Source organism: Cygnus atratus, chromosome 7 (genome assembly GCF_013377495.2).
Source record: "Cygnus atratus isolate AKBS03 ecotype Queensland, Australia chromosome 7, CAtr_DNAZoo_HiC_assembly, whole genome shotgun sequence".
NCBI classification, from domain to species: domain Eukaryota; kingdom Metazoa; phylum Chordata; class Aves; order Anseriformes; family Anatidae; genus Cygnus; species Cygnus atratus.
In genome coordinates this window covers 30,924,542-30,952,288 of record NC_066368.1, presented here as the reverse complement: position 1 = coordinate 30,952,288, position 27,747 = coordinate 30,924,542, and the positions used below count along the sequence as shown (strand labels likewise).

General features: G+C 39.7%; 2 protein-coding genes across 9 annotated transcripts in view; one reads left to right on the top strand and one right to left on the bottom strand.

Annotated features, from left to right (window-relative positions):
- The window catches only part of SHLD2 (shieldin complex subunit 2), a 41,137-nt gene extending 35,728 nt beyond the window's left edge, over positions 1–5,409 (bottom strand). For 2 of the 7 annotated variants that reach the window (XM_050712092.1, XM_035544284.2), the window contains exons 1-4: positions 3,456–5,409; positions 2,841–2,918; positions 1,876–1,986; positions 1,030–1,241 (exon numbers count right to left, since the gene is read on the bottom strand). The gene's annotated coding sequence lies outside the window, so the exon portion shown is untranslated. Of the gene's footprint in view, positions 1–90; positions 186–1,029; positions 1,987–2,840; positions 2,919–3,455 lie in introns of those variants that run through there. The other 5 variants (XM_035544294.2, XM_035544347.2, XM_035544324.2 and 2 more) reach the window with 3 other exon arrangements.
- On the top strand, positions 40–27,747 carry GLUD1 (glutamate dehydrogenase 1). 2 transcript variants are annotated; one of them, XM_035544380.2, is made up of 13 exons: positions 40–496; positions 10,672–10,752; positions 11,588–11,643; positions 12,511–12,574; positions 13,783–13,877; positions 18,244–18,423; positions 20,088–20,225; positions 20,808–20,945; positions 21,054–21,134; positions 21,965–22,088; positions 23,072–23,163; positions 25,745–25,807; positions 26,381–27,747. In XM_035544380.2, the coding sequence occupies exons 1-13, from the start codon at positions 85–87 to the stop codon at positions 26,498–26,500; spliced, it is 1,644 nt and encodes a 547-aa protein (XP_035400273.1). In that variant the 5' UTR covers positions 40–84; the 3' UTR covers positions 26,501–27,747. The 2 variants fall into 2 exon arrangements, with proteins under 2 accessions (XP_035400273.1, XP_035400268.1); XM_035544375.2 differs by having other exon boundaries at positions 44–496; positions 20,808–21,134.

Below are 27,747 nucleotides of genomic sequence, written 5' to 3'. Positions count from 1 at the left end.
GCGGCCGTTTAAAGGCGGCGGCGGCGGCGGCGCCCCCCGCCTCCCGGGGCAGCCCCGCACCGCGCGCGTCTGCCGGCCGCCGCCATGTACCGCTGCCTGGGCGAGCAGCTGGCCTCGCGCCTCGCCGCCACCGCCGGCTCCGAGCCGGCCGGGGCCGTGGTGGTGGCGGCGGCGTGGGGCCGCGGCCGGTGCCCGCGGCGGCGCTACTGCGAGGCGGCGTCCCCGCGGCAGGAGGACGACCCCAACTTCTTCAAGATGGTGGAGGGCTTCTTCGACCGCGGCGCCAGCATCGTGGAGGACAAGCTGGTGGAGGGGCTGCGCACCCGCGAGAGCATGGAGGAGCGGCGGCACCGCGTCCGCGGCATCCTGCGCATCATCAAGCCCTGCAACCACGTGCTCAGCGTCTCCTTCCCCATCAAGCGCGACAACGGCGAGTGGGAGGTGATCGAGGGCTACCGGGCGCAGCACAGCCAGCACCGCACCCCCTGCAAGGGAGGTGAGACACGGCCGGGGGACGGGCGGGACGGGCGGGACGGCCCCTTGGCAGGGCTTCCCCAAAATCCTGCCTTCCCGAATTCCTCGCTTCCCCTTGGTGGATGCGCGGTGAGCCCCACCCTCGCCCCAAAGAGGCCGCCTCAGCCTCTGGGGTAACGGGGACGGGGCACCAGCACCGCGCCCGCTCGCAGCAGGGCCTGCACGATCTCTGTGCAGCCGCTGTTGGCTCAGCCCCTGCCGCAGCCTGCTGTAAAACACCGCTGTTCAGTGCCCTGCCGCCCTGTCACTGCTGACGTGCAGCTTCCCCGTGCTGCTGCTCGCAAACAAGCCCTTCTCCACACTGCCCGTGTCGCTCGGTGACATAACGACGTGCGGCTCGGCGGCAAATGAAGTAACGCGATACTGGTTAACACCCGATAGCTTCCAGTGGGTCCTGTTAGCATTGCTCAGAAATGGGAGAATGCTTATTCTCACAGACAGCAATTACAAAATGCTCTGCACACAAACAAAAGAAGCAGTTGGGTGATCGGATACCTTCTGTTCTGATCCTTACGCTTCTAAATCCTCGGTAGACATTCTTGATTAAGTAGCATTTCTTATGCCCAATTTCTCTGACACGGCAGCAAGCACTGCAGCACTTTTGGAAAGGTTAGGGCTCTGCCTGCTAGACTGGTCCAAGACAGTTTTCTCAACCTAATGCACTCTGGGATTTGCTCCTTGGTTCTATAGGCATCCGTACTTGGGATCTGGAATAAGAATGTAAAAAGTAAATAACGTGGCTCTTGAGATGTCATAGTTTTGCACAGAAAATGTCAAGGCAGTTGGAAATGACAGCTGAAGAAAACACCCGGTCTCAGTAGTTTATTTTCTTCCTGTGCCACTCCCCTCCATGGGTTTAGGGAAGGAATTGCAAATGATATTTCCTTTCCACTCTATTCAGTGCAGTGATCGTAAATGAATTTCACCTTCTAATGCTCTCTAGGAATCTGCTCCCTATCAGATGACAGGTCTGGCTTTGTAGTAAATTTAAATGGGATGCAAGATACATGCGTAGACTGCTTGAGACCTGCTGTAAAAAAGGTGGGGGGAACTGGAATATTTCTTCTTAAATGGCAGAGAGAAGGGGTGGTAAAGATATTTCTGCATCCTTCTGGAATGCACCAAAAACTTAAGCTTTTGTTTAAAAGTGATTTTTAAACTATAATCTTAATAGATTCTACAGGGAAAAAAAATCCAAAGCCCAGGGAAAATGCAGCTCAAACTCTTATCATAGTATGAAATGGAAAAACTTGCTGAAGTAAGTGTCCTACACGCTGTGGAGTCCAGAGTATGATGCAAGTAATTCACACCAGCAAGAAACAGCAAGGGACATAAGGTCACCTTTTAAAAGAAGGGGGTGAGTTGGCATCTGGAAGGCTTTCAGAGCAGTAGGAGGAACACTGCTCCTACGTCTCTTCAGATGCAGACTTGTGAACTTCGGCTTCGTACTGCCTGAAAAACAAAGTTTGATAAAATAAGATTCCCCATACCAAATGTTTTTATGGACGTGTACTAAGAGCCTTCAGTTACTGCTAGGTAATTGCTAGCAAGTAGGCATGCTTTGTCATCTCTGTCGCTCTTTTAAGGAGTGTCGTACTTTAAACTTTCATCTCCTGTGTGTTCCTTGAGCTTTGTGTTGTATCAATTGTGATCGAATTTGGCTAGAAGTGCATTTACAGAAAATGTACGTAGTAAGATTTTTATTAATAAGCCAAAGAATAAGAGGTGCTGGTTGAAGAATGTGAAATACGTTTCTCTATATGCAGCTTAGAAGATGAAAGAGCACTTTAAGATTCAGGTATGGGATGCAGAAAAGTGATGGGTTGCGTTTAGTCTTTTAAAGATTGTCCTACTTTAATTGTTTCTTATTTCTTGATACATGTCCATACCAAAATACTTCATAAGTGATTGTATGTTACATCTTCATACCTTTTGGTGTGAGATAATTTACAGATTTAACCATGAATGAACCAAGATTTTGTACTGTAAATAGAATAAATTTTTGATTGAAATGCTCTGGAAACCTGGAGACAGCTCAATTACTTGAGGAAACAGACTACATAAATAATTTAATAATTCTGCACTTTATGCAGGACTTTACTTTTTCTACTAAGTGTCAGCTTAACATTATAGCAGTTAGTCTGTTTCCTGCTGTTACCGATGTCATCCTCATTTTTTTTTGCCTGCTCATTCTCCCCTAGAGGGAAACCTCAATCCCTGCATAGTAGTCCAGCCCCAATCTGTAAAGTGCCACGGTTGATCTTTCTAAAGCAAGTTTAAAACACACAAGAGCATGCAAATGATACCTGCTGGCAGAAATTGAGCCATTCATTCCTTGACTACTGGTCCTTCTGTACCTTCTTTTCTGCTGTCGTTTCTGTTGCCTGCAAGTAGACAGAACTCAAGTCAGCAGAGCAAGCGTCAGAAGAGGCTTGCTTTGAAAATAAGGGTCATGAGTGGAAGACTATGGCCTGATACAGACATGGTCTGGCAGACCACACGGGCTGGGCTGGATGAAGGCAAATTCAAGATCAATCATAAATTTTTGCATAGCAAACCTTCTGTACTTCAATGGGAAAGTTGACTTATTTCTGTACAGGTATGATGCTCTTAATGCCCCAGATCTAACAATCTGACACACAGCTAACATAAATAGGAGATTATTTCATGGCTTTCTTATCCCACCCTCCTCTCCCACCAAGTGGCTATAGAAACACAAGTCAACTTGATTGTGTCAGACACAGTTGTTGCTACACAGTAGTGCATGTGACTCTTCAATGGGTCCAAAGAAGTGCTTTTCAGGAAAACCGAGCACTATGTACTGAAACATGCACTGTTTTTAGTTTATAACCTCAGTGTCTCTTTCACATCATTGAGGGAACATGGAAATAACATTTCTTTCTGCATCTTGTGGCACTTACCTATTTCACTTTTAGAGAAAAGAATCCTTAATTCTGTTTTCAAGACTGCAGAGAAGAGAAGCCTGGAGTAGTAGGCCCTGCAAACGTTTGCATCTCAAGAAGGTGGTGATTCTTTTTCTTTTGGTGTGCTTCTCTTCTGCGCTGTAGGTATCTTTACAAGATGGTTATGAATATACCCATTTAAGTAGTAGGTCTTGCAGCACACAAATCCAGGTTTTAAAGACTTTCCTGCAATTTAGCTGTTTGCTGGACAGGAAACTAATTAGATGCCTCCTCATCCCTTTGAGAAATTGGACATGAGCAGTTCTCTTGCATGGAGGAACTCCAGTTGCTTATGATCCAAGCTAAGTATTTGAGACTGGGCTGATGCTCAGTGGTAGCTGAAGTAATGCTGCGGGTCAGATTATTCTTTCCCTTGCTTGTGTGGTGACTTGCGTGCTAGTGGCCAGCACTAACAGGAAACCACAGCTGCTCTTGTTCATTGCAGTGACAGCTGCCTGAAGAACTAAAACAAACCAAACAGGGTACAGGAAATGAGATGGCTGAATACAGATGACTCTGTTGAAAAGTACCCATGCAGTTCCTATTTAAAATAATGAGTCTTTGTAAATAATTTTATTGGGTTCTGTGAAAGGTATAAAACTGGTTAAGCTGCTTTCTCATGCAGCTGCTGACAACTGTTTCCATTCATAGGTCCGTGTGAGAGACTAGATTAGTGAAAATAACCATTGTGCAAATACGAATAAGCTCATTGAGTTCCTACCTGCTCAGTAGTATGGAACTGATTCCATGTTTGCTAGGCAGCACTTACTGCAGGGATAAAGCTATTAAATGGTTTTAAAACTTTTTAAAGCCTTCTCATGTTAACTGACTGCCCAGTAGGTCTGTTATCAATAAAACAAAATCAATCAGAATTGGCAAACAGGCTAACCTGTTGTTTATGCTCACCTAGATTGCCCTAACAGAGCCTCAACTGCTTCCTCAGTTCAGAAAGACCTCAAAAATCATCTTTAGTTCCAGAGCAGATTTAGTCTGACTTTAATTTTTATAGGGATTTTGAAAAACTTTGTCATAAGTTACTTCAAAAGTCATGTTTACTATCAGTATTAAAATACAGATAACATTTAATTTCCTCGGTTGACTTGGAGGTGAATGGATCCAATTTTCTTTGTGGTTTTCAGCTGGTTAGTGGAAGGAGCTTTTTTCAATATTACAAAACTTTCCAATCTTCTGGTTTTGGCTGTTTTTCTTCTGCCTATCAGAACTTCTCCTTCTCCCTTGACCTAAGTACATGTTAATGAGCTTCTTACTGCACAAGGTGACATTTATTCATCTTACCCTTGCCACAGTTTTCCAGTTGCGGAGATCTATGGCTGATGCTAATCACAGTGTCCAGTCACCAAATAGCTGCAGTTGTGCACATGACCTTGTTTAAAACAGCATGCATACATGATGCTAACCTTGTTTGCAACAGAGCAGCACAGCCCCTTGTGTTGGCTTGGCTTCTGTGACATAACTTATTCCCCTTTGGAAGCGGGGTTTTCATCCCTTAACTTTTGTTGAGGGGTGCAAACGTAAGGTACCTTCGCTTCCGCAAGGCTGTGTTTATCTGGGGTTGTTATGATGGCTTGTTGTGTTTTTTTTAAGTCATGCATGAAAGTTCTGAGGGTTGTGTCTTTGACCCAGGGGTCTTAGAGGGTAGGATATGGAAATTTATCTTAGGGGCCATAGAAACGACAGATGGGAAACCTAGACCATCAACAACCTGAAATAAACCATGGAAGCTGATCTAACTTTGAAGGAATTTGAGAGATGAACAGAAAAAAAAAAAAAAAAAGGGTAATTAGCCTGTGATAACACTTTCACCATTATAGCTAAAGCTTACATGAATGCCTTATTTTCACATGTTTCTGTTTTCTTATTGCAACTTACCAAACCTGAAAATTAATACTGGATATATAAATAAAATGGAGAAAAAAAAAGTATAAGAAATGGGTGGCCTATGCTATTGCTATCTTCTTATAAACTAGCTGCAATTCTCAATGAGTTGTATCAGTTTGGGTTTTTGCCTCTGATACTCCTGCAGGAGGATATGCCTTTCTCTTCTGGCTACGAACCGTTTCAGTCTCAGCTTTCTCATGTAATCAGCTCATACTGTTTGTGCAGTAGCCAGCTTTGTCCTTGATCTTAAATAGTTGTTTTCCCTTGCTACTGTTGGCTCCTTGTCTATTTATAGAGAGATCATACCTCTCAGCATTGGGCTTTCTGAATAAACACGTGCTGGGGGGGGCGAGGAGGGGAACCTCTTGCGTGGTTGTCTCCCTCGTGTTCTCTGGGTCATCTGAGCAGGTGTTTTTGCATCTGATTTGCATGCATTGCATCAGCTTCATCTTGTTAGGGAATAAATTCTTAGGCACAGCATAGAGTTCGCCTTTTTAATGTCTGCACTGTGGTGGCTTATTGTTTTGTGGCTCCAATGGCATTTGAACTAGCCATGGCCAAACTGTTATTTCTGCCCTCTGCGCACACCCATGCACATGGTATTAATATCTGCATGGAAGCAATGTTGCCGTATCTCTTTGTATCAGTCTTTAGTACTACGTTGTTCTGAGTGCAGCTGAATGAAAAACCTTGTCCTTTAGGTAGGGTTGAGGTAGTTCTGTAGGTGAGACCCTACTTCCTAGCCATATTGTAAGTTCAGGTACTGTGTGCCTCCCTGGCGGGGCCAGTACATACACAAAACTTGCCGTGTTCACATTTAAAAGTGCAAGATCTTACTAATGCCCCACAAGCTGTTTTAATAGTGTTCTCTGCATGGACTGAAATAAACATACACGTATGTTTACAGATACATTTCAAGTAACAGAGCAGCTTACTGAAGGTGCAGAAGAAGCAGTAGGGTGAAATGTTCTGTCTGGCTCGATACCTTAGTAGTCACTTGGTCACTGCATGGAGACTTCTTGTTGTCAGTACGGTGGGATCTGTCCCTAGGGCAGCCTCTTTTGTGTCCCAGGTCGTAGCTGACTAATGCTGTATGTGAAGAAACACATACTTTTATCTCCTCCCTTGGCAGTCAGTGAATTAAATTTAGGAATGAGTAATTCTTGTTGCCGATTATTGTACGATGTTCTTATTTTCCAGCACCGAATTACTCATGTGGCTTTGTTAGAGGTCTGCCTGGAGTTTGCTGGGTGGTGTGGGGAAGTTTCTCTCTGAGGCCGGCGAGACATGAGGAGCTGTGGCTCACCGTGTTTTGCCTCCGCTGTTGCTGTGGTAACGGTTTAGTTTTGGGGCCTGACTTGGGCTCCTTCTTAGCATAGGTAGGCGCTGTTTGTCATCACTGCACTACAAGATCGGGCCATAAGGACACTAACTTACTCTAAGTGTGTGGTATTACATGGAGGCAGTCAGTAATCATCCTCCAAAAGTCAGTGGTTCTGTACGCCGCTTTTCTAAGGAAGCATGACAAACATACTGGAATCTGCACAACATAAAAGCTAGCCAGTTTTTGGTTTTAAATCCAAAGCCCTGTTACGTGTCTGTTAGTACAATCCTTAATAGAAACCAGCTGATTAACATGGTAACTCACTGTTGTGATCACAGAACCCAAAATACAGTCACGCTGATAATTGCTGCTTTGACATGTATTTCAAAAATACTGTGCCTCAAGTGCTTTGCCACCTCTTTTTGCAAAAGGGAAAACTAGCCCATAACAGCTAAGAATCTAAGCTTAAATCATAAGCAAATTTTACTCTGAGCAAAACAAGCATTGAGCTCAGTGCAGGAGTTAACTCGGTGAAGTTTAGCTCCAAAATGGAGGTCATAAAATGGAAGCTTTAAAAGCCATGACAGTGCAGTGTGGTAGCAAAGCCCAAACTATATACTGACCAGTAATGAAACAACATTAAGATGAAAATAATTCTTCAGCTAGACTGTCTTCCGCTTAGAAAAACAAACTCAGGCTTCGCATGCTGTTTAACTTCGTGGGGTGTGGCAAGGAAAAAGAATTCTCAAGCAGAACAAGAATCTGTATTTTTCAGTGAAAAGTATTTTCCATGGCAGTGAGTCACACTGTAACTTGAGGCTTTCTTCAAACTATTTTGTCTAGCTAGCTAGCTGTAAAAGTCACAAGTTTACAGAGACTTAAACCCTGACAAGTTCCACATAGTTAAAAAAACTATACTGCTGTGCAGTGGTGGCTTTAATTGCTTATGTATTAAGAATCAAACAAAACAACGAATAAAGCAGTACTTTATCTGTGGTCCATTTTTAGAATTGGGTTATTGAATGCATAGTAACACTGCCAAAAGAGCCATATTAATGCATGGCAATATTCTCCTCCTGCCAAATTAGGAAGCTGTCAAACTAAATTTCACTCATGTCCAAATAGAACAGAAATTAAGTCTTTTATCTGTGTGCATCCTCTCGCAGCTGGAATGTACAGCGTTCTCAGATGCCTGGTTCTCATCAGTCCTAGCAGCGCAGCACAAATAACTTCCCTGTCAGAGGTGGGCCTCCTGTGGAAGGATTACAGTTCCTGGAAAACAGTGACTGGCTGAGCAGTGAAAAGGAATGAACTGTTAGCACATCTTAAATGCTATCCATCTGTGCCACAGAAGGCAGGAACTGCATGTCACCTCTCAGGGAACCTGAAATCCACACCCTGAACTGCATCTGACATTGTAATAAATGTTTTAGTGGATAAACTGGAGTAAAGTGTCTAGCAAAGTCAACACGACTCTGAATTGGCTAGTCACCTACTTATGATAAGCCACCCAACAAGCCATTTCAATTAAAACTGGTTAAAAGACTATGAAAGAAGCTAAGTTGCTCAAAAATGTAAAGTTGCCCAGAAAAGGATAATTTCAGCCTCAAGTCTAAAAGCTGTCCCTATTCTGGTGTGCATGTGTGGGTGACAAGGATGTGTCTCAGCTGAAAGCATTTCAATACTTTAGTTAGTGTTGGGTCTTTTTCCCTAGTTCATTTGGTTTGAAAGTTTAATATTTATTAAAAGAAAGTTTATAGCAACCTGTGACTATAATACTAAGCGATGGAGATGTAGCTGTTTTGCACGTGTCTTGTTAAACTGCTGCTTGTTCACCTTTTCATGCCCTGTCTTCCATATGAGGTGCAAAGGGACTGGTCTCTCCTTTTGTATTTTGTTTCCCTGTTGAAATTGTACAGAATAACTATCCTAAACTATTTCACCCCCCAGTGCTTTCCATATATCCATAAACAACATTTTGTGTGCCTGCAGGAGTAGTTCTGTCATAGTTCTGGCAAAACCACTTTGTGTACACAACTTGCTGAAGTCTGAATAAATATATGGGTTGAATCAATGCACAGTGACCTAGTTCAGATGAGGCTGGAGGGGCAGAGTTCATTTCTGCTCAGCACAGACTGGGGCTTTGGAGCTGGCTGGCTTGAGCAAGGCCTTCAGAGGAGCCCTGTTCTGAGCGTACCTGATGGGTCAAGAGGGACTGCAGGCCCCAGGCAGGACGGTCAGTGCCACCAGTGGTGTTTGCTCTTGCTCAAGGCTCGACAAAAAGCTAACTGCTCCTCTGAAAGATCAGTAAGACCTGTTAAAGCATATGTTGTAACTTAGTGTTGGGTTGGGCTTTAATAGGTATCAGGTAGATTTCACACATTACTTCCTGTGAGAAGTTTCTTGCAAGCCCAAACGTTAACACCTTTACAGCTACCTAAGTCAGAACCCAGTGAATTCGTCTTTGGAGGCCACCCTTCCCCCATGGACACACACAATTTAAATTCTGTTCCATGGAGGCATGGTCCTTTCTTTTGCTGATTGAAATCACATAAGAAAGCAGAGCTGGGCCCTCAGCTTTATTTGAGTAGCACTCAGTTCCTCTGAAACTGGGATGGTTTCCAGAGCATTCAGGACTGGCTTTCAGAGTGGCACAGTGCTTTAGTTTGGGTAATGTATGCTGGCCTTTTTTCAGTCCTGAGGGCCTGAATATGGTCTTCTCTTTACATAATAGGAAATTCGCGGTGCCTTGTCCTAGCATCTAAAGGACACTCTGTGCCTGCTACAATCCAGTGTGCCACTTGGCACAACCTACGGCCAAGGATTTGGGAAGTAGAGGGGGAAATAATAAATCCATCAGGGCTCTGTTTTATGGTTAGTGATGTAGGAGAAGCTTGGATAGAAGCTACCGTACAGCTGTAGGGTTGTTGGTTTTTTTTTTGCTGTTGCCCCATCACTTTGGGCTTTACATTGATTTTAAATTTCTTGTTTAGGCTCATGTGCGCTGTCAGTTTGGCTACAAATATTTTCTGTTCTGCAACTACCTCCAGCATACATGAATTTTAGCTTTGAATTCAGTCGATTTATTGGGCAGCTACAATCCAGTTTTAGAAAATGTGTAAGAGTCAGGCAGGTGACAGATCTCTACCCCTGTGTAATCATTGTCTGCTGAGTGCTGAACTGCCCTGAAGGCAGTGATCACCCATTTTGCACCCTATCTGCTATCAGACCACAACGATTTCAATTTGCAGCTGGACCATTTGCCAGCACACGGTTGCAGTTTTGCTGGTGACTAAGAGCAGATGAAGGTGTAGGCTGGCTTCCGCATGGTATAGGGCGGGTGGCCTGCTCACACATGAGCTTGCTGGGGTAGAGTTATTCCATCAAAATGTTTAAAGCAAATTTGAATTAAAGGAGCGGCTTACAGCTCTCTGTTACGTGGCAGTGCCTAGCAGTCAGAGCCCTGAAGCAGCATATAGTTTTGCTGGACAGCAGCCAATGTGTTGCAAGGTTCATAACTTAACAGCAGCTTGCATTACTCTAGTAAGGAGATCTTGATTTTAACATGCACAGGTAAGTTACATTCAGGAACATGGTTCATCTTGTCTAAACAATGAATGAAGTTCAAAGCTAAAGATCTTACAGGTTGCTGATGAGCGTTATAAGCTTCCCAAAAACTGCTGAGTTACCTATCAGCTCAGCTTGTCTTCCTCTGAAGGAGCATTCACTTTCGCTCCAAGGTTGGTTGCTGCTTTTAAACTACTTCACACAGAATTGCTTGAGTCATGAATTCTTGCTAAAGAATTAAGTAGAAAAATGGGTGACTGTTCTCAAAGTCCTAAAGCAAGAAAGTTCATGAACTGCGTCCTGGTCTAGAATTAACCTTCCCAATATATAAATGCCTGTGAAGTTGTTCGGTGAATTCCTTTTTTCCTCTTGTGTCTTTTGCAGGTATTCGTTATAGTTTGGATGTCAGTGTGGATGAAGTGAAAGCCTTAGCATCTCTAATGACATATAAATGTGCCGTTGTTGGTAAGTGATGGTTTTTCAAGCAAGGATATGATCTTTAATTGCTATCAGTACTGATGTGTTATACAGAAAAGCATCTGGAGGATTAAATTAAGTGTTAGACACTAATCTCTGATTCAAATATGTAGCAAGTTGGGAAACAAGAGCATAGCAACCAAAACAATCACATATATTCCCTCTTCAGTTACTGTAGACACTTGACCCTGGATAAAGTTATATTTTCATTTGGAAAGTCCAAACTCTGCTAGTTATTCCCCTGTAGAAGTACTGCTCCCTTAACTCATATGTATGACAAACTTTGATTAAGAGGGGGCTAATTTTAGGGGAACAGAGGCTGTAAAGGATTCAGGCTGGAGGTGTGGAGAGAGAGGAGGGATAAATTTCCTTTACAGACATAATGAGGTACAGGCTGCTAAACTGTAGGACAGGTTAGACAGAATCTACACATCAGCTGATGGAAAACAAAATCTTGAGTATAGAGACACTTCACTTACGACTTGTAAAACAATTTGTTGAGATAAAACAGTAAAATATATGCTGTAGAACTTGTTGCTTCTACAGGTGCTAAGTACAAAAGCTTGAAGTGTAGCAAATTTAAATCATAAACTTTTGCATTTCAAAGGCCATTTTCAAGCTGCCCCTGAAAGATTTACCATTTTAGTAGAAGTACCTAGATTGAGTTATAGCTTACACTTGTGAAGACCTAAATGCTACATGTGGCAAAAATAAAAAAGCAATTTCAGTACAACAATAAAAGATAAAAGCTATTTACTCACACATACTATTGATGTGTTCTGCCTGTATTGTTGAAAAAGTAAAATTATTTTCCTTCTTGTAGATGTGCCATTTGGTGGGGCAAAGGCTGGTGTCAAGATCAATCCCAAGAACTACACAGTAAGCTTAATCATAGACAAAAATCCTGTTAACTGTAGTACTGAAGCCAGCCAGTTAAAAAAGCTCTTCTAAAGGTGTTACTGACCTATTGAAACTTCCTGCCACTTCTGCCTCTGCAGAGGTTGAATTTAGCTTGTGCATGCAATAGGTACAAAATGAATTTTTAAAAGGTGTTTCAAAGGTTGAATCCTTTGATTTAGTTGTTTTTTTTCTTGGAAGTCAGAATACTACAAATAATTCAGATCCTGAATATTTTTAAGTTGACATTGTTACTAAAGGCTTAAATTGAATTGTTCCAAGAGGAAAGTTAATGTTTTAGTTTATTTTTGACATAGTTTTATGCTCCATTAAACCTTCTAATGCAGTGTTCCAGTGTAAATAATAACTAACTTGGCTTATAAAAAGCTTTCTGCAGGCTTGCCTTCCTTTCCCAATTAAAATAACTTGTACAGAAAGGAATACTAGAATATGTACCAGATATTCTGAACTCAAAACTCTAAGGATTTGTGCAAAGTAATTCAACTGTGTTGATTACATAACCCACAGGCTGGCTATTGCTGTCACTGGGTATAAATCTCTCACATAGGATATCAGATTTGTGTACTGGAAATGTCTGCACAGGTGGTTCTTACTGCACTGCACTCCCGACTTGTCATGGATCAGAATGTACAGAAAGAAAGTTGAACATTTCCTTGTGCTGTCTGTATACCAAGGGGCTGTTAGGAAATGGCACATCAACTACATAAACATATGAATCATCCTTCCTTCTAAAAGAAAAGGGCATCTTTTTCTAGTTGGGTGTAAGTTTTAACAAGTATTCATAAACACTAATGATTTCTTGTAATATTTATTGCATTTTCTTTATAGGACAATGAATTGGAAAAAATCACAAGAAGGTTTACCATGGAGCTGGCAAAAAAGGGTTTCATTGGTATGTTGCTTACATACATAAATTTTACTGCTAAAATTTAAGTCTGATTTATTGTACATTGGCAGCATCAACTAAATACTATCCTTAAAATAATTGCATTTGAGAGCCGTAAATAATTTGGGTATAATAGTTTCAGCAAAAAGCTGCAAACTGAGTCATTGCTACTTAGTACATCATAAAGGGAACTATATCTTAACCTTTTTCTGTGGGCTGTTGTGCTGTGAAAAGCCACAAGAGCTGAGCTTGTTGGATCCAAAATGAATCACGTTTTTCTAAGAGACAGATTACAAAGTTGTGACCAAGTCTGTTGCAATTTTATTCTCTAATATCAAGCTGTTCACTGTAAGTGTTTCCTGTAGCCTCAGTTGAGGCTTTTGGCAGATATCTGAGGAAACAGAGGAAGGAAGATCCACCCCAGAGAAGGTCGGTGGCTTCACCCATGGCAACCACAGGCTGCAAGGGAAGCATAGGCAAGAACTATAGGTGCCTGTCGTAACAGAACCTGTGGTTGGTGCTATGTCCTTTTCACAAGCCTTTTCCAAATACTTAGAAAACAAATTTGTAGAGTCAGAATTGGATTTAAGATCATGCTGATCAAGGTCCTCAGATCTCAAATAGGTTGGATAAATGCTCTATTTAGTTATGTAGAAAAACAGAATTTGCTTTTATTGCAACAGATGTGTGAAAGTTATTTCAAAGGCTTAGTTTGTGAAGAAAGATGAAACTCTTTCTTGAAAGGAGGGGTTAAATCAAGTATGTGCTACAGTACAGTGGTTAGAGAGAGCCTATCTTAAATTTTCAAACAAAAAAATTAACCAGAAACAATAAGGAAATTCTAATAAATATATGGCATGGTATATAGAAATCATACCTGGATATTGCCCTTTTTGCTACAACAGTGATCGTTTAAAAATGTAAACTTATAGTTTTGATGCATTATCTTACTCTCACTTATTGACAAACTGACTTTCAGTTTACTGAATGCCTTGTGTTAAAAGTTGGAGATTTTGATAGTGTTATACAAATGTGTGATGTAACATTTAAAACTGAATTGAACCCTGAAGAAGCTATTCCTTGAATAATGAACTGAGGATTAAACAAGAAAACAGTTCCCCTCTGCCAAGCCCTGCTTCGTTCCCAAGGGAATCATGTTTGAAGATAACTATTCATGTTGGATCCCTAAAAGCTATTTTTGCTGTTGCCAACAGGTCCTGGAGTTGATGTGCCTGCTCCTGATATGAGCACAGGGGAAAGGGAGATGTCCTGGATTGCTGACACCTATGCCAGTACAATAGGACACTATGTAAGTTTTGAGCAGAGGTTTTGAAGTAGAAAAGCTTTTTCAATCTTTGCCAAAGTCCTTTTATCTAGAAATTTATTATTACGCTGCTTAATCATATAATTGTATTTGATTATGGATCTAAATACATTCTCAACAACTGTAACAACTTAATTGATATGAGTTTTTTAGGGTACAATTGAAGAAAAAACAACTTGAGGGCTAATCTTTTTTATATTTGACTTAAATTAAGTTTGCCTGGTCCCATACTGATTGCAACCATTCAGCAAAAGGATTATACCTTTTTTAAAAGTCTCAGACTAAGATTTTTTTCTATTTCTACCATTTTGCCCTGTTAGTACGATAATTACAATTTTGTGTTTGCTAAATGATGATTTAATAATAGTTGGTATAAAGTACTGACATCTCTCACTTTCAGACTATTGAATTTACAAGTTTTTTTAAATAAATGCTGATTTTGTGCACTCAAGAGACCATGTAAGTTCTCACTTACTGGTATAACACAGTAAAAAAAAAATGTTTTTAAGTCTGCGAAAATGATTTTTTAATTATAGCCCATTATTTGACCTTTGTCCTTATATTGCTTAGTAGGTTATTTGTACCTGCATTGACTGTACCAAAACTATGACTGTTGACCAAGCAAATACTTACATTATATACTTCTGACAGATTGAACAGAAGAAAAATGCATTTTGGACAACTTCCTAACACTACTCTCATGCTATCTAATCCTTCTAGCTTGCCTTTCAGACATTTTCTGCTACTTCAGCAGGTCATACTTTCCTAAGAATCTTACCATAGTTTCATATTAGGGTGTAAATATGCTAAGCTATTGCATGTTTGCCTAACCCAGGTCCTTTTGAATTGTAAAGATGCTTTCTTTTCACATTGTGCAGTTACTTCTGAAAGTTTCTCAGAAGTACAGCAGGGTGTATACTCCTAGTAACAAGGCATTAGAGCCCTCAGACACCTATTTCTCTGTGGCATGCCTGTATGAGACGAGTCTGCCTCTCCTGAGAGAGCAGTCTCTTGGCAGAATATTAGTCTTGTGCTGTCAGTTGCCTTCAACAAGAGGAGGAGGGGATGGCATGCTTTATTCTAGGTCTTAAATACAATCTAAAGTATGTTGCAGGGCGGGGGGTGTGTGTGAATGATTGAGGAATAGGCTGTTAGCTTGCTGATTAGTCAAGTTAAATAGCATGTACACAGAGCTGTCAAGGAAATTAGTCTGAGACATTTACCTGCCTTTTGTTATTCACATATGTAAATCTTATTTAAAACTGTAAGCCTGATAAAAAGCCAAAAATATAACTTCAGAAAGACGTAAAGGTGCAAAGCAGCAACTTGCTCCCCAGTCATAACTTAACATTCCAACATCTGAGAAAACTACTGCCTCAAGGCATTCTAAGTTTTAATATTTAACTCCTTGCACTAAAATGCATATTTCACTGTGATTCAATAGCGTTGCTGTATTAAAAGTGACATGGAAGGCTTGCAGCACACATCATGGTTAAATTTTTGCTGTATTTCTTAATAGTCAGTTCATATACAGTTGTGTATTCATTTTAAATAGGGTCAAAAACTAAATGTTCATCCAGGAAAATATGTTTAAATGGCTGAATTTCTTATACTTTCTCATCTCAGCTTATGTAGTCCTACACATGTACATGTCACTGAAGAAAGCAACTACTGAAGATAAAATCACATCTGAATTATGCTACAACTTCTTTTATTCCTAGCTTCTCCCTGCATGGCAGTGTTCTTATTCTTGAACAAAACCAATTGAGAGGATTTAGATAATATATTTCAGAAAAGTGAATTAGAATTGAAATAATAAGGAAAAATTAAATCAAGGTTACTTAATTCTCTTGACTGCGTGAAAGAGAGAACAGCAGCCATAGTGGGACTTGTAAGCTATTGTGGAAAACGAGCAGGTGTAGAGAAGGAAGGTGCGACCTCTGCATGGCTGCAAAAAAGTGGAATAATCTGTCAAAAATAGTCGGTAGAGGAGTATATTTCAGGTAAGTATCTGGCTGAGACACAAAGAACAAAAGTGAAGGTGACTAAGGAACTACACAACATATAAAGGTGATCATGGGGAAAGAGGGGAAAGCAAGCTAAGAGGAAAAAAAGGACTATTGAATAAAACAGAAGCTAACCATAACTGAGAGAAAAGGTGGAAGCTATGCAAGGGACTACGTTTGCTTGGGTGGAAACGTAACTCTTTGGTGAGAGGGAGCCATCTGAAAAATCTACAGACCTGATGAATCAGTGTGGTTGCACACAGATGTTTAGGGAACTCGAAGTGGAAAGGAAAAGTCAAATAAGAGAGAAACAGATAGGGAAAGTCTGCTTGAAACAAAGGCTCAAAGCTGGAGAAACAAGCAGAGCATTACTGCAGCATGGAAAAGGGTTAAGAAACAAGCAGAAGTTCGGAGTGGCTGAACTTCACCAGCTAAGTTCAAAGAGTAATGCAGAAGTCTTTAATGATAGCCATAAGCCATTTTACCAGCTTCTTATTAAAAAACATGGTGTTTCTTTTGTCCTGAGATTTGCTTTTTTTAAAATTGACTTAAAAGCAGAGTTTTCAGGACTCCCAACATCAAATGTGGTTTGCGTTATGTGACTTTAAGAAGATTGGGACCTGAGCTCAGCTCATGCTCTGTTTTCTTGTCAAACCATGCAAGTCTTTAATAACTACCATGTTAACTGTTCCAGAAAATCCATCCTGAGTTTACTGGATTGCTGAACGGAATATGGCTAAAGTTTTTGATTAAATTCATCCTCACCCCTCTTCTGTACTTCCTGTCTTAGTAGTCAGTTTGATACAACATTTGAAGGGACTTTAATAAATACGTTATTGTATATGATAGAAAGGTATATTTCTTCTAGTCTTTATCATGTGATTCTATGATTTATAAAGAATACTTTCTCCTCCGTGAATGCACAAAGGCTAAAAATGTGTTTTCAGTCCTAAGAACAGAATGAAAACGTCGTAATACTCGGAACACCGCACCCGAGTTGTTCCCAGCAAACCACCACCACGACTCTTGTTTTGGATATGCCACCAGAGGGAGCATACATACAGCTTAGTCAGAGAAATGCAGCTATGTTTTGGGAATTAGGAATTGCATGTCGCGTCCACCATTCCTTTTATTGCTTTTAAAGAGGGGCAGTTAAAGATTACGTGTACCTCACTCTTATTTTCAAACAACAAGTATTTCTACTTTCCATTATGGCTCTAGCTGTCTCCTACCATTCCGCCTCCACTTATTTTTGTCTGTTCCTTTCCTTCCTCTCACCAAGCATCTTGCACTCAGGCCACTGGCATGCAAACATATTTGGCACAAGTAATGGAGAGGAGGGAGCCTCCCGGTGACTACACTGCTGGTGGAATAGAAGCCCATCCGGCTGCTGGCAGACTCATTTCAGTGGATTCCCTTTCATCCCTACTCTTTCACTTGCATCGGGTGCCAAGGCACTGTCTGACTGTGCTCCGAGGGTGTGGGAACATGGGAACCGGTGGTGACAGAAGAGCGAGGCCCGAGCAGTGTCTAGTCTGGGAGAAGTTTTTTCAAATTACTAATTTCAGTTGAAAAGTTAGTCTGATTTTACATGGTCTATTTTTTCTTGGGTAGCTGTCTAGCATGTATAAAGCAGTAGTCTTGACTGTACATACTGTGTTTCTGAATAAAAGCAGTCAATGCATACGCTGCTTTTCTGAAGTAAAAGCAGTAAATGATTATCTAACTTCTCCTTTGTGACCCTTACACTGTAGATTTTCCTCTGGGATCAAATATCCATGTATTCTGACAACAGGGAGGTATTAGGCCTGTGTTGTAGCTTCTAAAAAACTGATTTTGTTATTAAGGAACACTAAACAATGTTTACAGATGATGAAACAGCGTTAGCCGTGACCAGCCAAAGGATATGTCTGAGCCCCTTTGAAAGACTGAAATGTCAAGAGTAACGATGGAAAGTATATGGCTGTAATAGGAGCAAGTATTGAGAAACACATCCCTCAGAGCTCTTTGATTTACCAAAGGTCTGCTCTGTGCTAACTGTGCACTAAAGATGTCACCATAATTAACTGCAGATTCAAGTTAACAAACACTTTAATGCAACACAAAAGTTGCAGAACATACCCAGTGTTGCATTATGTAACTTTTCTGACATCTGCAAGAGTACTTCTGAGATGCTGGCCATACAAGCTCAGGAAGGAAATTGACTACAAACTAAATGTATGTGAACTATATCATGTACCAACTCCCACAATACCTGTTGTCCTGTTCCTGAAGCATACAAAATTTCCTGTTCCAGCTGTTCCTTGATTACTCCCATAACTCACAAGTCCTTCCCTGTTTTACAGGATATTAATGCACATGCATGTGTAACTGGCAAACCCATCAGCCAGGGTGGGATCCATGGACGTATATCTGCAACTGGTCGTGGTCTCTTCCATGGAATTGAAAATTTCATCAATGAGGCATCGTATATGAGTATATTAGGAATGACTCCGGGATTTGGGGATAAAACATTTGCTGTTCAGGTAACTATTTTTTCCTTTAACTGCAGGGAAAAAGTGGTAAACAAAGTTCCAGCAGAGCTACTTTGAAAAAGGGTTGTAGCAATAAACTCTGTTAGGGTTTTATGACTTCCAAGTTAACCTTTACTCCTTAAGTTTAGAAATGCTTTTCAAGCAACATAGGTGCCCTTTATTTTGGACTGTTTTATAAAAACTGAACTCTCAGTTGTACTCTGTGTGTACAAAGCCAAATCTCCTGTCTTTATAGACTGCAAAGAGCAAAGTGAAGTAGATTACGGGGGTTCCTTAAACTAAGGCTTTGCACACTTTTCAGTGAGGTATGACACTGATTCTGCCTACACAAAAGTTTTTGCACCGTTTTTGAATTAAAAAATTAGGAAGAGAAGGAAGTTCTTGTTCCACTATGAAATAAGTAGTTGGAAAAGCAGAAACCAATACCTTACCATAAAATTGTAGGGTTGAATGTACCTCTTGGTGTTGGTGTTCATAAAACTTCCCAAGTCTCTAATTTATGTAGTTGAATTTTGAAAGGATTTGGTATTCAGTAACACACACAATTCTTAAAATTTAAAAGAAAATAACTCATTTTATTCATCAGCTTTGACGAGAAAGTTAAATCGAGGATTTAAGGGATTGCTTTGAGTTGTCTTTAGTACCAACGCACTGGTTCTTAGAAATACAGTAATTGTAACCTCCAAGTTGTCCTCTAGTTAACCAGTGGACTCAGACAAACATCTCTGCCCTGCACTGACGCAGCAGGATGCTCTCTCCCTGCACTTAGGCATGCTCACGCTTGGCAGAGGGCTAACCGACAGGCACTTAAACATAACTCAGACTGAAACTGTGGCCAAAAAAATAACTGAAAATTAATCTGGGAAAATGAGGACACAGCATTGCAAACAGATCTAGTGTGTGATGAACTGCATCAAAGTTTTCTTCTAATATATATGTATATAAAAAATATAAACATAATTGAAGTATGTTTTACTGGAATTTCATATTCAGCTTTTTTCCAGCATGTAATCTTTCTACAAATTTTTACGTGGATTGTGTGACCTTCTGGTCTTTGGCCTTTGCTTCCAGAAGGTTGAATAATGGCTTAGACCTAGTGGGTTTTTGTTTGTTTGTTTTTTACTGGGAGGGATGTAGGAAATGCTAATGAAATGCAAGGTTATCTAAACTTAGTTTTGAATTGGACAGCTTCAGAAATTTATTAGAAATTACATACCTTCCTGCTAGTTCATATGTTTTAATGTGAAAACTTATATTGTTTTATATTTGTTGGCCTGCATGTTAGTCAAAACTCAGAGTCGTTATAGAAAAATCCATGAATCCCTCTAAGACCATAGCAGTTATAGAATACATATTGGTAATGTTCCTGTGTTGATAAACATCCTTTTTTATTTTCATAGTAATGTTGATATTTTTCTTTCCAGTATAAAGAACTTAGCAAAACTGTGTTTGCTGTGTAGCAAAACTATGATGTAAAATTTCTACAATACTGTTCAGGCCGGTAACACATGTAGATGTTTTCCATCTTTCCCATACACATCATCTAATGCTAGGACATACCAACAGAGAGCTATTTAAAGCTACATAAGCCCTAGCAACAATCATCATTTTAGCTGAAAGGTTAACTACTTTTCCCTTTCTCTTTTCACATTCAGGGATTTGGTAACGTGGGCTTGCATTCTATGAGATACTTGCATCGGTTTGGAGCAAAATGCGTTGCTGTTGGAGAATTTAATGGTTCTATCTGGAATCCTGATGGGATTGATCCAAAGGAACTAGAAGATTACAAATTGGTAAGAAATCTAGCTAGTGGTTAGCAGAAATGGCTTCATTTTTTGCCAGCTCTGCAAGCACACAGCATGACTATAGACAGGTTCTATATGTAATATTTAAATCATGCTGCAGTTAGTACTTTTAAAAAATGGTGCAGGAACATTGATTCTTCTGGCTTTCTCCTCATCCCCGATATGAACGTAGGTGGTTAACGCTAACTGATTTTATGGCTTTAGCTGTCTGTTTGGTTTATAATGTTGTATATTTTTTACCCTTTGACCTGACTCTCAAAGAAATGGCAAGGGATTGCATGCATGTGGGTTAATTATTTTGGTTTCAGAACTGGAGTTCATGATTATTTTGCCTTTCTTGTGACTAAACTCGGAGGCATGTCTCAAGAAAACAGGGGAGGGAGGTTTCTGAAAGATTGCTGTCCGAGAATCAGGCACATGGACACTTAAAAGTGCACTCTTTCTGCTTCTATTGGATGTTTCTGTACTGATGCTTCTCCCTTCTCTTTTTCTTGCTTGAAAAGTTGGAAGAAGGAATGGGAGTAAAATGAGTACACACTAAAATCACTCTGGTTTGTTTCCTTCCAACAGCAACATGGGACAATCATGGGCTTCCCTAAAGCACAGACACTTGAGGGCAGTATTCTGGAAACAGACTGTGACATTCTCATCCCTGCTGCCAGCGAAAAGCAGTTGACTAAGGCCAATGCTCACAAGGTCAAAGCAAAAGTAAGTTGGAGAGCTCAAATACAAATAAGTAGTAGAAAAGGCAAGTTTAAATACTGGTATTCAATGATTAGTATGAACAGAAACATTTCTCTTTATTTTTTTTTTCAGATTATTGCTGAAGGTGCCAATGGGCCTACGACTCCCGAAGCTGACAAAATCTTCTTGGAGAGGAATATCATGGTTATTCCTGTAAGATTCTGTTATGACCTTTGATTTTCATTACAGGGTAATATTTCTGTAAACTACAGCAAGACATTATTTATTGAAATTTTTTATTCAGTCTCTCAGAGTAGTGTTTAACAACTGATATCTTGGAAATGGGTGTTAGTGTTGCTCAATTGGTAGTAATTACTCAGAGATCTCACTGCAATTGTAAATGCCCAAGATACAGCTAGTACACAAGGGGCTACATATTCAGAAGAGAAGAAATTCACAGCTACTTCTTAAATCTGTAGTTTTGCCTGTTGAACTATTAACTGATACTTGATCAACTAAATAGTTTACTAAACTAAGAAGGAAGGCAGAGTAAATATACTGAACAGTTTGTAAACCTTGGGGTCTACAAGTAGTGCTCTGACAATTGTTTATTGCAGATTGTATAGAGTAAGTGTTTGCACATAGAGATTATTTGGAAGAGTAAGATCTAAAGGTGTAATGATATCCTTTTCTCAGAGAAAGGATGTCCTGATCAAGAGAGAAGAGCTAGAAAGAGTGACTAATCTTCTAACTCATTGACATAGCCCAATAATGCCCTAATTTTCTTTATTAAAAACTTGTGCTAGAATAAAATAGTCAAGCACACCTGAACTTCAGACCTTCTAAAGTCAAGTTCTCTTTTAAATCAGTAGAAGTAATCCCTAGATGCCAGAAGATAAATATTATCATGTAGGAATACCGTCTGGATTGTCTTCTGTATTGTGGTTTAAATTTGTACATAATACTCCTGCTCTCCTTTCTGTAGTACAATAGAGTTGTCTATCACATGGTAACACTGCAAGACACGTACTATTTCTTTGCAGGATCTTTACCTGAATGCAGGTGGTGTAACGGTGTCCTATTTTGAGTGGCTGAAAAACTTGAATCATGTCAGCTATGGTCGCCTGACTTTTAAATATGAAAGGGATTCAAACTACCACTTGCTCAGTAAGTGCTCCCTTCTGCTTTTACTCCCTGTCTAATTGATAGATTGAACTAGTAAACACCAAATGTGGGAGAAATGAGTATAGAGCTTATTTTAAATTCACCTAAGTTTCCTGTAAGTCTATTATTGCTGCATACTGAAGAGAAGAAAAGATTTGATAGGGTAACCGAATTGCAACTCTACTGAGGACAAATGCTTGCTTCAGTTATCTTGCAATTCATGGCTTTCCTCAGTTTTGTGAAAATACTGAACTCACTTTATGAACTTACGTCAATTACTTATTACTTAACAAATGTCTTTCAGCTGTATACGTGGTATTTGAAGAATATGCAAAGTTTGAGTAACTTGACATCTGAGTATTTTTAAATACAGCCTTTTCTTGTAAGTGACACCTATCAAGGTGTTTCTGAAGTGGTTGAGGGTTCTGGTAATTCTAGTTGAAATCCCTTTCTTACCTTTAAGATTCATTTCTGAAATACTCCGTTGGTTTATGAGACCTTATTTATTATATTTCAATAGTTAAGATGAAATAATGATCGATTAAAAATATCAAAGCATTTCTGATGTCCTAAGGAAAAAAAATGCTAAAACTACACTTTTTTTCAGTGATAGGGGATAATTGATTGCTTTAACCTCAAGAAATATTTTGTCTAATGCTATTTGTCAAGTTATGAATGTTGATACAGATTGCTTTTGTCAGCTTTATGAATTTAGTGAGGTGGGATAAATAAAACCCAGTCACTTGCCACATGAAATAGTCCTATAAGAATTTTACTACTAATACTGGAGGAATTCCCCTCTATATAAAAATTAGAATCAACATCTTCCCTGTTTCACAGGAAACAAAATTAAGATGACCCTTCTCTCACCCTAGCCGCTACAATCTGCATTTCTATGGAATGCTAGAAATCTTGGGGACAGCTAATTTTGTTAGAAGTTGTCCTTTTCTTGTCCATTACATTTCCTCTGCTTTATTCCTTTCTAGTGTCTGTCCAGGAAAGCTTGGAGAGAAAATTTGGGAAACATGGTGGAACTATACCAGTTGTGCCTACAGCAGAATTTCAGGATAGGATATCAGTAAGTAGATGCTGTGGGTGTGCCTGTTTGTTTCTATAGTTACAATACCAGGATACAGCTACATAACAGTAATCAAATTCCACCTTCCTAGCTATCGTGGAGGTTTTTGCCCCAAGGCATTAGCGCACCGATAGCTAGATGGCCAAACAATTAAAGGAAGCAAGTGATCTGAACTAAGGAATACAGGAAGTAAACTATTTTGATTTTCTTTTTCTTAAGCCCTTCCAATATATCTCCAATGTTGTTAAAAAGCTGCAGTTTTAGTACAGACCCATTTTGTATTTGTAACTGCTTTGTAGTGTCAGATTGGTATTTAAAATACTGTCCTGGTTTTGGCTGGGATACAGTTAATTTTCTTCATTGTAGCTAGGTGCTGAGGCATGGTGCTAGTGTTTTAGATTTAAGATAAGAAAAATACTGATAACACCAAGGGTTTTTAGTTGTTACTGAGCAGTGCTTACACCAATCTCCTGTTACAAAAGTAATAAATACAACCTCATTTTGTGCAGTAACAATAGAAATTTGGATGTTTTTTCATGTGTTATCATCTCAGACTTCAGAAGGAGTTAATCAACAGAGAATTGCACACTGCTGTTCACATAGGAGTCTGTTACTCTAATGAACTCCACTATCTCCATCGGTCAGATGGAGATGTGAGGGTTGTTCTGTTTTTTTAATTGGGGATAGTTGAGGATGATTCTTTTTTGCAGGCCAGTAAGGAGATTTTTCCTGATGCTTTTGTTTGCTATGACATACTTGGTATCTCTGCTAGCTAAGCTGATAAATACATAGATTCAATAATATCTTTGATCCCTGGCTATCAAAGATTATCAAGCTTTTGTAGTGGGAAATTCTGCTTCAAACACTACCAGAATTTGTTTTAGAAATCTTGTTGGTAGAGGTTGCCTGGATATTCAAACAGCTTTCAATAAGATCCCATACCGCAGACAGCTTCATATGCTGTTTCTGTAACTCCAGGGTAATACAGGCAAGAGCTGACTGAAAAATTGCAGAATGTTCCTCTAAGACTTGGATTAACGAGCAAAAAAAATAAAAACCAAGGTGAAATTTAGTGTTATCTACTGGGTAACAACATACAGTGGGAAAATTTTTATGCAAAATAATAGGCTGTAAGCTCATTTGTATGTGTTTGCATTCAGAAGGAAGATCTGGAGGTAATGACAACACACAAGTTTAGAAATCCATAGCAATCAAAAAGCAAATCCAGCGTTAGGAACTGTTCTGAAAGGAAAAGAATGAGACTAACTACAATGATGCCACAATATAAATCCAGAGCGTGTCTGCCTTCTCAGTCGTGCATGCATGTTTGGTCTCTATCTTAAAACACTGTAATGGGGAAAGAGGTCAGAAAAACATAATCAAAGATACAAAAGCTCCTCATACATGGAACAACAAACTAACCTAGGCCCTATTAGCTTGAAATAGTCTGGGGATGGAGATTAATCTATAAAATGAAAGGTGTGAAAATGGATGGATAAAAACAGCGATCACTGGAAGGAAGAGCGAACAAAAATAAGGTGCTGTTAAACAAAACCAGTGGAGGGAGATTCAGGATGAAGAAAAGGGACGATTCTTAGCACAACAGACGGTTAAGCTGTGGAATACCTTGCTGAGGGGTGTACAGGCCAAGTTTGTTTTTTGGGGGGTGTTTTTTGTTTGTTTGGTTTTGTTTTTTAAACACAAGTTCAGGAGAAGATTGGACAAATAACTAGGGAAAAAAATCCAGTAAATAACAAAAACACTAAACCATCCTTTCTCAGGAAGAAATCAGGGGAAGTACATGTAAACTTGGTCTGCTGTCAGATGATAGAATTAGACCTTTAGCCTGACCTAATAGGGTGCTACCATTTTCAAAAACATTAGAGTGAATGAGTAGCATAGTAAATGGGTTCAGTGGCTTAAAGTGACTGCTGTGATCCCTTCAAGAGAAGCCAGAGAAACTGGCCTAGTAATTTGTTCATCTTGACCAAGTTGGTATTTGAAGGAAAGTGTGTACTCTGTGAATCCAAGTTCCCCCATGTAAGTGACAACAGTCAGGATGATGGAACATGGAAGATGATGCTCAGTCATCCCAATTCAGGCTATCTTCAATTATTTATTGTTCAGTGTATTTAAATTTTAATGGGAACCAAGTGGTTCTGGAGTTGCACAGGGCTAATACGCAGCATGTATGAATTGGGGATCCACACCCTTCCTAAAACCTGTCTTCAGAATAATTGCAAATAACTTCTACAGATTATTGACTTCTGAGAGCTTTTTTTAACATTTACTGCCTTTTGAAGGCTGAAAGCAGTAGTTACAACATCACTAGAAATGCTAGCATCACGCGTCTAGAAGCCAGACTTCAGTGACTTACATCTAAGGTTTTAAGATTGAATTGACTGTAAGTAGCACTTAAGTAACACAGTATAGGCAATTCAGTTTGTCTTACACCAGTTACTAGAAGAAAATGAGAGCAAGCTTCAAGTAATTATGGGACTCCTATCCATTGTTTCAAATATATGACTAATACCCTTCTATTCATTGGATTAAATCCTAATTTTATTCTGTGTTGTTGCAGGGTGCATCTGAGAAGGATATTGTCCACTCTGGGTTGGCTTATACAATGGAGCGTTCTGCTCGGGTAAGTGTTGCTTTTATCAACATACTTACAGGAAGAACTTAATGTGGCTTAGCAACATACACACAGTTCATGGTAATGGGTGTCACTGATTCTGAAATATTCGTTCTGTGCAGGGATGGCCAAGTTTCACCAGGCATAGAAAACAGACTAACACAGATCAGGAAGTATTTTCTGGAAGAAGCTATAGTAACTGGAAACACATTAGTTGTCTTCTTGTACCCGAGACAAATACTTAAGAGTGCTGTACTTTGCCATCAGCAGTTTTAGATTTCTCTCTTTATGCAGTATTTTTAATTAGTGGGGCAAAGACTGTTTGAAACTTGGTCGCTTCCTGTATCTGAGGTACACATGGATCCAAGACCTGATAAAAAGCAACAGAAATCTGGGGAAGATTTGGTTCCCTTTTAGATCTCAGGCAGATAATTGAGAAATTCTAGACATGATCCTTAAAGAATCTGAGCTCTAATACCAATGTAGGAGCTCTTCCAATCCTACTTTCATCCTGTAAGCAAAATCTAGTATAGTTCCTATGGAGAAACTTGCAACAATCTCATGTAAGTTTTTCTGTTTCAGCAAATCATGCGGACTGCCATGAAGTACAACTTGGGTCTGGACCTGAGAACAGCTGCCTATGTCAATGCGATTGAGAAAGTCTTCAAAGTCTACAATGAGGCTGGCCTGACCTTTACATAAGTAGGCCGTCACTGCTCCTTGTTGTATCCCATCCCTCTTGCCGTAAATGTACCCTCTTCTTGGAAAAGCTTATCACAAGTTTACATGTAACCACAAAAATTTCTTTTCTTCTGACATTATAGTGGATTCTATTCTCAATTAGTTTCAGTCCAAACTAGTCTTTTTTTACAATAAAAACCCATGGATTAGGAACTTGTATACAAGCATGTATCTGAAGATAACAGTTCATCTGCACTTGTGGGGGCCATTCTGGGTATTTCACCTACAAAGCAAAATGGTACATTTTGTGTGTGAACGAGTGGTCTTGCCACCTGAGCCACTTCTCAAACTTCAGATCAGATACTGTACTAGATGAGCACTTAGCTCATTATTACTTCATGCACTTTTGTTTAATGATGTAATTTTGGCTTTGGCACTTTCAATAAGGCCTTGTATGATCAATGCTATTGCATTGTCAGAGGAAGAATGGGCCTCTAGCAGGGATTAACTTTGATAGGAGTCTAATTTTTATTTGTAGTAAAGCTTCAGGCCTGGTTCTCTTTAGGCAATGTTTTTTCTTTACTGTGCTGCTGTTATAGGACTGCATTTTATTGCTTGTTCAAGCTAGCTTAACTATCACCATGAAGTATATGTAGAGTCGACAAACTTAATATTTTTATAAGCTGAAACTATCAAGCAACTCTAGTTACATTTTTAAAATCAAGCTTCTATGTAATTATTCTGACTACAGGTTTTCTTTTTTTTTAAGGGATAGTCCGAATTTTGGTAAGCAATCATACCTAGGTTTTTAGCATTCTTTTTTAGTCTTTTCCTTTCGGAGGCATTTTGAAAATTAGATGCTGCCTCAGTGAACAACTACAGTGAAATTGAACCCAGAAGTCATTGGCCAAACTACAGAGGAGCTAAAATGCTGCTATAAACTTAATCCACTGTCTTAACACATAGCCTTTTTTTTTTTTTTTTGGGTCATCAGAAGATCTCAGAAGTTTTGTTTTGCACATACTCGAATATGACAAAATGGACCTCAACACAATATTGTATCAAGCACAGTTCTTAAAGTTCAAGGCTTTTGTCCAGTGGAGTCCCCTTGAAGTGCCAGATGTTATTTATGTAATGAATTTTTTTCTAAGAAAGACAACTAGTCCCTCCCAGAAACTCATGCTTTTTTTCTATCTACTTTGTAACTGCATGACATAACATGGAGAGAAGAGCAGTTATTAAAAAAAAGTTGACCTTTCCAAACCTAC